Source organism: Caenorhabditis remanei, chromosome I (assembly GCF_010183535.1).
Source record: "Caenorhabditis remanei strain PX506 chromosome I, whole genome shotgun sequence".
In the NCBI taxonomy this organism is placed as follows: Eukaryota; Metazoa; Nematoda; class Chromadorea; order Rhabditida; family Rhabditidae; genus Caenorhabditis; species Caenorhabditis remanei.
In genome coordinates, this window is record NC_071328.1 from 13,415,403 (window position 1) to 13,427,973 (window position 12,571).

Below are 12,571 nucleotides of genomic sequence, written 5' to 3' on the forward strand. Positions count from 1 at the left end.
TACTCTGTAAATTTATTTATATAATGTGTCATATTTTGCGCACCCCCAACTCAATACTCGAATAAAACCCGGTGAATCTTGTACTCGATTGTTTCTCTCTTTTGCTGTAATTTTTTCTTCTAAGGTACACGCATTTATATTTTTCAGGCAATCTATACAAGAATTATACAATGGCAAGGAAGATATAATAATCGGTGTAAAAGGTGAGTAAATTATTTCTAGAATAATCCCGTCCGCTTTCTCGCTTCATTCTGTTTCCACGCCTTCTGCGCATAGAATTCGTCTCTTCCGATGCCGAACGCCTTCTGGAAATCGTCGTCAGTCAGGTAACTCTCCAGACGTCTCATATCCATTCCAGCTGGCAGATTGGTTCGTTCTTTCAACTCAATCAGTGAAAATGTCCGACATCTTTCCTTCAACAACTCCTTCGCGTCTCGACATTCCATCGGATTCTCCACCTCATCTGAATCTGTCCATTTCATGAAAAGTGCCTTGAATTGCTCAGGCTCCGCCCCTTTATAGACGACTCTCGTCGGTCCTTGACGAGATTTCCAGTATTTTTCGACGAGTTTCAGAGAGAATGTCGTCACGATGTCTTCTGACCACAACCACAGCGCTTCACCGACATCAATCAGGATGGTTTCAGAGAGGATCTGCAAAAAATGGATTTTTTGGAGAATTTTGGGGGCGGGGCTTGTTTTTCATGTCGAAATTTGGATTTTGACGTTGAAAATTATGAAAATATCACATTTTGCGATAAAATTCGGGCTTTCAGCGCTGAAAATTCATTTTTAGTAATTTTTTTTGGTTTTTGTTCGAAAAAATGCCAAAAATATTGGGCGGAGCCTAAGGAGGCTCAGTTTTTGAATGAAAAACCGAGTTTTAGCAGGAAATTTTCATTTTTTGATATAAAAAACCTTTTGTTTTTGAATTTTCAGTCAAAAAATCACATTTTTTCGCGAAAAACCCAAAATTCAGGCTCCGCCCACAAAAAGATATATTTTCGAAAGTGCGCTCCAAAGAGCAAGATAACGAATTTGCTTCGAGTGTGAAAACGCGCTCTGTTGCACTAGAAATTCGGAAAGAGGGTTTTTATCCATGGAGCACGTTTTCACACTCACATCAAACTTGTTATCTTGCTCGTTAGAGCGCATTTTCGAAAATTTATTTCCTTTTTTGGGGCGGAGCCTGATTCTTGAGGTTTTAGGACTTTTCAAACCCAATTTTTGCGGAAAAATGTGATTTTTTGAGTAAAAATTCAAAAATATAGGGGTTTTTGTTGTCCAATGGAGCGCATTTCCACCATCCCTAAATACCTGTTGTGAAAAATTGAAAGCACACTCTGAATGTGCACTCAAGTGGTGCACCGGCTCCGCCTCATTCTCGAATATTCTCCACATTCGTGCCGCCCGTTTTCGCCCGTTCGACTGAATCCATCGCCTCGATTTTCGATCTCCTTCAACTTCTACCTGGGGGGCGGAGCCTCCGAGATGTGAGGCGTGGGCGAGCACAAAATGGACTTGTGCTGGCGTGCAGTTGGCGCCACAGATGATATGCGGCGTCGCGGTCTGCGTCGCGGTCGTCGCCAAAAAATCGATATAAGCCGAGTGTGAGCGTAGAGGAGCATCCAAATCATCAATTTCCCTGAGACTTGTCTCACGTAAATTTGCTCCGATTGCCACGTAGCGTCTAGCTGCTTTCCCACGGCTCACCCGAAATTTCCCGTCAAAAAGAGCCAAAAAGAGGGCGGGCTCATTGCCATCAGCGACTCGCACCCGCGGCGAGTTATCCCTATCAATCTCCTTTATCCGTAGAGCGCACAAGCCGTGTTGTTTCGGCGTCGTGTGCTCGCCGAGCCAATAGAAAAAGGCGATACGGGTGCGGCCGGTCTCTCGTTCGGTTGTCTCGCCTGTTTTCAGACGACGGACTCCTGACTTCTGAATCCGATATTTCCATCGGAAGACGTAGCAGTGGGCGGAGTCAAAATGCTCCGAAAAATCGATATTCTCAAGTGTCTCCCCTTGGAGAATCCATAGATCACGAGATTCACTGATGACGTCACGCAAGTTTCGATCGATTTCTTGGTCTTCTAGAATCAGAATCGGATCGAATTCTGGCTCCGAGAGCATTCTCTCGGCTAATCGCATAACGTCATCGTCTTCATTTGAGATTTTCACGTCTTCATACGTCTTCACATCTGGATTCGTTAATTTCTTGGAGTTGGAGAAAAGGGGTTTCGGTTTGCATGTGTTGACGAGCTCACGGGTTTCTGGCCAATCGGAAAACTTGGATTGGAATAGGGTGTCCTGGAAAATGTTTGAATTTGAAATGGGAAGCAAGTGCGCTCTATTGACAACTTTTTGAATTTTTGCGATTTTCGGGCCAAAAATAGTAGGTAAAGAGACGCAGACAGCGAGAGAAAATTGGGGAAAGCAAGTGCGCTCTATTGACAAAATTTTGAAAAATTTGCGGTTTTTACGTGAATTTTTTCGATTTTTTAGTCAAAAATAGTGAAAATCTCATCGCCTGCATCTCTATCCCTCTCTGAGAGCTCAAGAGCTGAATTTTCTGAAAATATGATTAATCTGGTCAGAAATTTCCAGAAAAATTGAGATATTTCGGTCAAAATCGGCTGAAAATGAGGCTTTTCTCACTTTTTTCAGTGAAAATTTAGATTTTCGAAATTTTTACAATGAGTTGTCAATGGAGCGCGTTTGCAACCTCGTCTGTTTTAAATACACTCTTTGTCGAAAAGCTAGGAACTTTGTCCGATTTTTACCGAATTTTCTAGTTTTTGACTAGTTTTTCGAGTTTTTCACTGAAAAATGTACTCAAAATGCGTTAAAATGTCATTTTGGACCGCAATTTCGAATAAAATTCGCGTAAAATTGGCAAAAAAACGGTCCCAAACTATTTCCAGAGAATTTTCTAGTTTTTTAGACTAATTTTTCGAGTTTTTCATTGGAAAATAGTACAGAAATGTTCAAAAAGCTCAATAAGCATTGAAATGTGATTTTTTTTCCAAAAATTTGTCCAAAATTCGCCTAAAAATCGAATTCTTGCAGAAAAATTCTATCAAAAAAGTCAAAAATTCACTGAAATTCTCAAACATTTCGGAAAAAATCACATTTTGATGAAGTAACGTACTATTTTTCCGTGAAAACTCCGAAAAATTATTTAAAAAACTAAAAAATTCGGTAAAAATAGGCGAAAATCCTTTTTCCGTTTTTCCGGTTGCAAACGCGCTCCACTGACAACTCAGAGACACTCTCCTCATCTGCGTCTCTCTTTTCAAGTTCTCAACGGAGTGCACTTACCAACACTCCCTGATGTATCTTCCTAAACAATGTCCATTCGGGCCGCCCATCTCTTTCCGACTCTTCCGTCTCTCCTAACAAGCTCCGCCCATTTTTAAGCACCGCCTTTTCCATAAGTTGTTTCGCGTATTCGACGGCGTAAGCAGTGCTAACTTTACTCGAATATCTGCCCGACCACACGTAGATTTCACTTCCAAAATCGAAAATCAATACTTCCGACGGCTTGAGGATACTGTAGCTGACGCGTTCCCGTCGGGAGCACACATGGGCGGTACGGTCATTATCAGCGATACGGAGGACAAGGTTTAGTTTCGAAATTTGAGTTTCGAAAGGGTCGGTGTTCAGTGGAGCGTGATTGCTGCTTTGATTCTCTGAGGAGTACAGTAGTTTCGAAAGTTGGCTCCGCCCACTTTGGGAACTTCGGGTTACTGTAGTCAGCGTAGAAGCGTGGCAATTTAAATCCGCTTTTCCCATGATTTGAATCGCCAACTGTGCTGCTTTTGTCTTCTCGAGAATGTTGCTCGCGGAGCCCTCGTATTTCAGAAGATTCTCCTGACTGACGACAAGGAAACACGCCGATTCATGAAGTGACGTCATCGCGGGAGCCACGAGACGCACGTCGACATATTTGGAGCCACGAATTTGGATGAGCATCACTTGTGGGTATGGAGACACTTTCGTCGGCGTTTTCAGAAGACATTTGGCGTCTTTTAAAGCGGCAATCGCCTGTTCTTGAGTCTCCAATTTCTCTGGTTCCTGATCATCGTCAATCGGAGGAGCAGTGAGTTTGACGGTCGACAAATGGAGACGATCGTCGTGGAGATTCTCCGATTTGACGGCACGTTTACGGTTGGGAGCACGTGGACGGGTTACTGTTTTTAGGCTGAAAATATGTGGTTTTTCGGGGGTTTGAATTTGAAAAATTGAGGATTTGGATAAAAATTGTAAAGCGAAAATTTTTAGTTTTCTTGATAATTCTATTCTAGAAAACATTCAAAACAAATTATGTTGCAAATGCGCTCCACTGACAACTAAAAAAATATTTGAATTCAAAAATTTCCATTAAATAGCGTCTAGGAAGGTCGTCTCAATTGAAAAATTTGGAAAATTTAAATTTTTCTCTAAAATTTGATAGTTGGACCATTTTCATTCAACAATTTTTGAGTTTTTGATAGAATTTTTCAGCATAAATTCTAATTTTAAGTGAATTTTGTTCAACATTTCGGTCAAAAACTACATTTTAACCCTTTTTGAGCAACTTTTTTAGTTTTTACCATTTCTGTACTATTTTTCCAGTGAAAAGCTCGAAAAATTAGTTAAAAAGTAGCGAAAATGAGCCAAAATTCGTTGTTTTTCGAGAAGAGTGTATTTAAATCAGATGAGGTTGCAAACACGCTCCACTGACAAGTCAGTGTCGAAAACCCAAATTTTTCACTGAAAAAATGAGAAAAATTTCATTTTCAGCCGATTTTGACCAGAATCATCATATTTTCAGAAATCAACATGTGAAATCACGTAAAACCTCAAATTTGTTAATAGGGCGCACTTGTTTCATTTCAAATTCAAATTATTATTATTATTATTTAAAAAAAAGAAATTTCTGATTTTGCGTATTTTGGAATCTCAGATAGGGGCCGAAATTTCGGACTATGTTTTAAAATTTTTAGAAAAACCGCGAATTTTCAGGTCAAAATTTCAAAGTTATCTGTTCTCTGGCCGAACTTTTCTTTCTGTGTTTCTAGGCCACGAAAAGTTCTTCCTTGTCTGTAATTCAAATTTTCTACTTTTTCTGGAAACTAACACAGGTGTCGCCTTCGCCGATATCACATCCAAATCGATTTCGATTCCTTCAGAACCATCAATTTTCGATGAACTCGTCGGATTATTGCTGTTGAAGAACTTCTTGAGTCCACTAGTGATGTCGCATGCTGCAAAATTTTATAAAGTAGACTAATTACCCTCTAATTATCACTAATTAGTTATAATTAGAGCTGTCATAACTAACGTTTCTCGATGACTGTAGAGACCGGTAGTGACTGTCGTTGTTGATTAATCGATTGATTTCGTTGAAAAATTGGAAGATCCTGTAGAATGTTGGCACTTGTTCTTCGTTGTTGTTGTAAAGGGGGCGGAGTCTCACGTGTCGGACGACTTTTCCATTGTTCTGCGCTCTGGAATATTGAGAATTTTTCGTTGGTTTGTGATCTTAAGAATCTGATTTTTCAAGACGATTTTGAGTCAGACCTGTGTGTCTTGAATTCGATTATGATGAATATAGGCGTGAATCAGCGAAAAATCAGTCTTATTTTCGAAAAAAAAGGGTTTTTGGTTTACAAAAAAACCGGGTGCTTGGCGCCAAATTTCTAATTTGTTGAAGTTTTTTGAAGTTTTTTCGCGAAAAGTCAACATTTCGACTATAAAGTAGAAGAAATTCAAAAAATCGTCAATAATGTTCACATTTTCGATAAAAATTGAAAAAAACAACTTTACAAAATTCTGTTAAATTGTACGGCTGGCGTACTTTTGACGCGTTTTTATCCAAATTTGCACATTTTGAGTATCGAAAATGCAATTCTAATGAAGTTATGGATGGCAGGCGCACCTTTGGCGCGTTTCAAGAAAATGGACACAGCCATCAATTAACGATTTCCGATCGAAAAATAAATAATTTTCCACTTTTTTTTCGTAAATTATAACCAAAATCAGCACCAAGAATTGATTTTTTTTTATTCTGTAAATTTTACAAATTAGTAGTAAAATTGGGGAAAAATCGAATTTTTCAGAGCGAAAATCAGTTTTTAAGACATTTTCGACTTATTTTCGTGTGAATTATCACTAAAACTTACAATTTTCAGCCCAAAAAACGAGTTTTTGATGAAAATTCTAGATTTTGACCCATTTTCAACCCTATATTGTAATTTCCACATTTTTGAGTTGAAAATGGGTCAAAATCTATCAAAAATCTAAAATTGTTCACTAAAAATTCACTTTTTGGGCTGAAAATAACCTAAAAATTGCTTAAAAACCTGATTTTTTCTCTCAAAAATCCCCAAATTTCCCTCATAATCTTACATTACTCAACGACGCCAATCGATCCTTGAGACTTCTCTCCGTCAGGACACTCGCCACGTCATCTAAATTCTTCTTCTTCTCATAATTCGTATTTCGTTGTATAAGTGATTGTTGTAGTTGGGCGATCATTAAATGATCTGAAAATGGAATGAATATATATTATATATAGATATGAGATGCCATGAAAGGCAATAAACTGAACAAGTGTGTCAGAATGACAGTCGTCAAAAAGGGAAAAAAGGGGCGGGGCTTAGAGTGTAATGAAGGCGTCATGAGGGAGAGAGAGAGGTTTAGAGAAAAAAGAAATTATCACAATTTAATTGGATAACGCAATCGCGCTCCATTGATAAACGACACACTTCTTACAACCGCGCTCTACCAAAACCTAAGAAAATTGTGTGCAAAATTGAGAGACGCAGAGAAAAAGAGACAAGGCATTTCGGTGGAGCGCACTTGTGAGAACTGTGCCGTAATGATAACATTATGACGGATTTCTCAATAGAGCGAAGTTGCAGACCTAGATTTTCTTATCGATAAAAAGTTCGGTAAGCAATCGCGCTCTGTTGAGAGATTCTTGAAATGCAGGAATTCCTCATCGGGGCGAAGTTATATGTCTTTTGATTTTCTTATCGACGAAATACGCTTAATGTGAGCCTCAGACTGAAATTTTTACATTTTATCAATAGAGCACAATTGCACTATCCAAGCCGAAACTTGACTGGTTTATCAACAGAGCGCATTTGCGTATCCGAAAACGATTAAATTTGAAGGATTTTAGAGGGCCTACGCAATCGCGCTCTGTTGAGAAAATCTCGCACTTTGAGATTTTCTCAACAGAGCGAGATTGCATAGGTCCTCTAAAATCCTTCGAATCTAGTCGTTTTCGGATACGCAAATGCGCTCTGTTGATGAACCAGTTGAGTTGCGGCATTGGATAGTGCAATCGCGCTCTATTGATAAAATATGAAAATAGCAATTAAGCGAATTTCACCGATAACAAATCTAGGTCTGCAACTTCGCTCTAGTGAGAAAATCCTGGTTTCTCAACAGAGCGCGATTGCATACCAAATTCTAGAACCGTACAGAAACGACTAATTCGACCCGTCCTTTCACTCGAATTAGGACGGACGCCCAGTCAGTTTGTGACTTTTGGGGGAGGAAAAGGAAGAGAGAACAAAGAAAATGTAACTTTTCCTCGTTCCTTGTTGTCTTCGGGGCTTCTAGGTTCACTTTTTTCCTATTTAGGTGTCTAGGTAAGAGGAACTTTGTGTGAAAAGTTGTCTTCGAGACACGCTGAAACCACAATTTGACTGGAGAGTCATTGATGGCCGAACTTTTGCAAAACCTCGGTCTTGTACTCGTCAGATTCGCCCTGGTGTGGATTTACGGTCGTAAATCAACAGACATAGGACAGCCAATCAAGACTTGAGATATAGACAGTGGAAATCTCAATCAGCGCTCCGAGTAGAACGGAATTACTGTATTTCTTATACCTACAGGAGTACGGCTTCCGTAAATCTACATACAGTAAGCTCCGTAAAACTACACCGATCTGCGTGATCTGTTTAAACCGACACTAATCGATAATCTGTCGATTTTTGAGTTCTGTCATTGGCTACCGTACTGCAGCTGCGTGAATATACACACCGTACTACGGTGACCGTAGTCATCGGCTTTGTGTCGATTTACGAACTCATTGGTACTCACTGGTATCCCGTAAATCTACACTTGGTTACAGAACGTGAAAGTACCGTACTCCTGTGTCGATTTACGAGTTTCGCGTAAATCCACAAGTGCCGTACTGCTGCGTAAATCTACACCCACAGTACCACGCTACGTATTGAGCAGATTCACGAGAATGGGCTACGTAGCTGCTCCGTAAATCTACACACCGTAGTCAGGTGTTGATTTACGAACTCAGTGAATTTACAGTACTTACAGCATCTCGTAAATCTACACCGACTATCGTAGTAGGACACACCTGTTGTAAATCTACATACAGTATGCTCCGTAAATCTACACCGATTCATACTACTGCGTGCTAGCCGATTCTTGAGTTCTGTCAGTGGTTACCGTACTGCTCCGTAAATCTACACACCCTAGTCAGGTGTTGATTTACGAACTCAGTGAGTTGACAGTACTTATAGTATCTCGTAAATCTACACTGATGCGTCGATTTACCGTAGTAAAACTACCCCGTAAATCGACACAAGACGTACGTAATCTGACACCTAATGGTGTCTAGACTGTACATATCTCCTGCCTCCGCTAAGAAATCCAATTCCTTCACTAATCCAAATAAATGTGTCTGGAGCTGGAGCACACAATGGAGCCGGAGCCGGAGCACCGAGACTTCATCGATTCAGGCAAAAAAGCGAATGACGAAACGCATTCTCTTTTTGTTTTTCTCCTCCTTCTTTTCCCACTTCAAGACAAAAAAAGAACGCTTTTTCATATTCTTTTTCCTCTGAATGACGTGTCAGTTTCCTCTCTCGAAACAACGATTATTCACGAATTGAGGAGGCAGAAAAAAACAAAAAGAAGAGGAATTTTTCAATGATTCCAACGGAATTCTAAGAAGAGGGGGGGGACAGAAGGGGACAAAGAAAATGAGCAACACTTTTGGGAGCTGCTGGGAGTGACTCGAAGAAGAGGAAGAGAGGGAAAAGGGAGCACTAAAATTGGAAGAAATGAAAAAAGAAGAAGAGAGAGAATTGGAGATAGCAGTTGTTTCAATTCACACAGCTTCTCTTCTCTTCTTTTCACTCACACCAACGATCGTCTCAATGGAGCGCGTTTGTTGTGAAAAGCTCCTTTTGAAAAGGGGGCGGAGCTAGAGGGCAGGATTTTCTTTTTAGAAATCGCGTTCTATAGACAGGTTGATGGCCTAGCTTTTGCATTTTCTCGGCCACCAATCCTAGGTGAGCTCCGGGTGTGAAAATACGCTCTATCGAGTTTTCGGATTGAGCAACCGTCTCAATGGAGCGCGTTTGTTGTGAAAAGGAGGCGGAGCTTGAGAGCGCGATTTTCTAGAAATTGCGTACTCGTCAAGGTAATTTGCGCCAAATACAAACTTTTTCGAATTTTTTGAAAAATTTTGAAGTTTTTCGCGAAAAAGTGAAATTTTATTCACGTTTTCGATGAAAAACTAAAAATTTTTGAAAAAATTGGTTCATTTTATGAAGTCGGGCTTTGATTTTGTGGGCGTGGCTTGAATTACAGTCTCTACTGCTCCATTCCGTTAAAATAGGTTGGTGACCTAGCTTTTGCACTTTCTCGGCCAATCCGAGCGGTATGAAAATGCGCTCTATCGATGATGTAAAGCAAATTGATGACCGAGGAAATGCGAAAGTTAGGCCACCAAATGGGGAAATTCGTCCATTTTCAGGGTTTTTGGCAAAAAACTGATTCTTTGAATATCGGTGGCCGAGAAAATGCAAAAGTTAGGCCACCGTCACTTCCCAGAAACGAAAAACTTGTAATTCTACAATTTCCCAATGATTTCTGATATCGTGGCCTAAGTTTCGCAATTTCTCAGTCATGTCAAAATCGTCAAAATCGCCGTTCGTGTGGATTTACGTCGTAAATCGACAAACATTGGATATAACTTTCGATATAAATCTGACAGCTATGAAAATGCGCTCTTCTGCTAAAAACACATTTTTAGCGTCCACAACAGAGCGCGTTTGCAGTGTCAAAACTGATATGAACTTGGTGGCCGAAGATTTAGAGTTCGGCCACCGTCACTATTAGCGGATTTTCACAATAGAGCGCATTTAAGCAGTTACGCTTCGCTTATCAGGACTCTCTGTCAGAATTTCCAAGAAATAGTGGGGTGGCGGACTAGGAAAATCTCGGCCATCATACTGAGCATATTTCCAACAGAAAGTGCAATAGAGCGCACTTGAACCTCCAGAGCCGAGGGGAATTCTAGGCCACCGACTTTCCCACCGGATTTTCAGATGGCCTAGGAAATACTCGGCCATCAGCCTATTTCCGGCGGAAAGTGCAATAGAGCGCACTTGAGCCTCTAGAGCCGAGGGGAGTTCTAGGCCACCGACTTTCCCGACGGATTTTCTGGTGGCCTAGGAAAAGCTCGGCCATCATACTGACTTTCAGCCTAATTTCAGATTTCCAGATGGGAAAGTGCAATAGAGCGCACTTGAACCTCATCTACATCATGATGATGCAGTACACTCGAGTATAGAGCCGGTTCTCCTCTCTCCCAGAATTTCGGAAATGCGATATATACATACGTGTGTATGTGTACATGTTCCCCATGGTTTGGTAACAATAGAAGGGGGGATACCACCACCTGCTGCTCAAATATTGCCAAACTTCTCTCTATTATTGTGGCGGCGGAGAGGCGAATGAATGAGGAGAAGAAGAGGAAACATTTCTCACGGGATGGACACCACGTCAATGATCACTCTTCTTCTTTTTTTTTCAAGGCCATTCTAGGTGTGGTCATGTTCATTATTTTGAGTACGTGTGTACGAGTAGTACGTTGAAAAATTGGATGATGATGAGGTTAGAGAGGAGGAGGAGAAAAGTTGGAATTTCTCGATTTTTCCAGAAAACTTCCTTTTTTTAGTTTTAGTGGGGAATTTCAGGTTTTTGAGACATTTTCAGCTTTTTTTTTGTGTCCAAAAAACGAGTTTTTGGTGGAAAATTCGAGATTTTTGGTAGATTTTCACTGATTTCCAGCTCTAAATAGTTAGTTCTAGAGTATTATGACCGTAATCTAGGCGAAGTTTGACCTAGTGAACTATACGGAATCGGGTTAAAGAGCTTATTTCCCTTCAAAATGAATATTTTGAGCTGAAAAATATACCAAAATGTAGATCTCAGCGAGTTCGTTGTCACTAACATAAAACGGTCGGGTTAGAATTCATCGTTGTAGTTACAGATTTTCGAAATTTTTCGAAAATCAAAAATTCGCAAATTGTGTCGTATCTCTGTCAATTTTGAGGCTAACCGCGCGAGTGTTATATTTTTGAATTCAGCGCGTCGAGACCTTTCAGAAAAGTATAATCATGACCTATTTTGAAAAATTGTCGAATTTCACTTATCCTATGCGCCTTTAAATGGGAAATTTCGTGGTGGTACCCAACTCCGGGCATGATTATACTTTTCTGAAAGGTCTCGACGCGCTGAATTCAAAAATTTAGCTTTCATGCAGCTAGTCTCAAAACTGACCGAGATACGACACAATTTGGGAACAATTGATTTTCGAAAATTTTCGAAAATCTGTAACTTTTTGAATATTTAACCGATTTTTAACCCCACCTAATGAATCATAAGCCAACATTGATTATATCAGAGACATAGAACTCGCCGAGATCTACATTTTGGAATACTTTTCAGCTCATAATATTCATTTTGAAGCGAGTTACGCTCCGGCCCGTTTTATTCCGATTGTTCACTAGGAGTACGGTGGTCCTAGATTACGGTCATGATACTCTAGAACTAACAATTTGAAACATTTAAGGATGAACCGAATTTCAGTCAATTTTCTGGGAAAAAATCGAAAAATTCCAACTTTCCAACTAATTTTGACAAGTTTTGTGGATTCTTCTGGAAATTAAAATTACACGAAGAAATATTATAATATTCGTTTTCAGCTGACCGAGAGCTTTCAGAAAAGTATAATCATGCCTATGTTCTGAGCGAAGTGGGTCCCACCACGAGATTACGGTATGCGCCTTTAAACGGGCGTACTGTAGTTTTCGTGGTGAGACACAATTTGCTCAGAATCAAGGCATGATTATACTTTTCTGAACGGTCTCGATGAGCTGAACACGAATATTATAATATTTCTTCGTGAAATTTTAATTTACAGGAGAATCCACCAAACTATAAGACCGAAAACTGTCATAGCCTTCGAATTCATAAAAAGCGAGTGAATTGACCTATCCAAAGAACGAAAGGACACACACCGACTAATCCAGAAGAAGCCGTCCGGTTTATCTGATGGATATCTCCAGAAAATCAGACAGAGAGAGAATGGAAATGTTGCATTATACGACGGAAATCTCTATCTCCTCCCCATATTTTCCGTTTCTTCTCGCTCGTTGATTTTGAAATTGAAATTTCACTTCCAAAATCATCGGAAACAGATGACAAAATGAGGTTATTGTCGGAATTATCGGAGAGAGAGAGAGAGCGGATGGAGGAGAGAG

At 40.0% G+C, this 12,571-nt stretch overlaps 1 protein-coding gene across 1 annotated transcript; it reads right to left on the reverse strand.

Moving 5' to 3' along the window:
* Positions 1 to 218: 218 nt before the first annotated feature.
* GCK72_002972 (uncharacterized protein) lies at positions 219 to 6,518 on the reverse strand (the record flags this gene model as incomplete). Its single annotated transcript, XM_053723724.1, has 6 exons — positions 219 to 653; positions 1,317 to 2,306; positions 3,318 to 4,200; positions 5,119 to 5,245; positions 5,323 to 5,488; positions 6,390 to 6,518. The coding sequence occupies 6 exons, from the start codon at positions 6,516 to 6,518 to the stop codon at positions 219 to 221; spliced, it is 2,730 nt and encodes a 909-aa protein (XP_053592369.1).
* Positions 6,519 to 12,571: the final 6,053 nt, after the last annotated feature.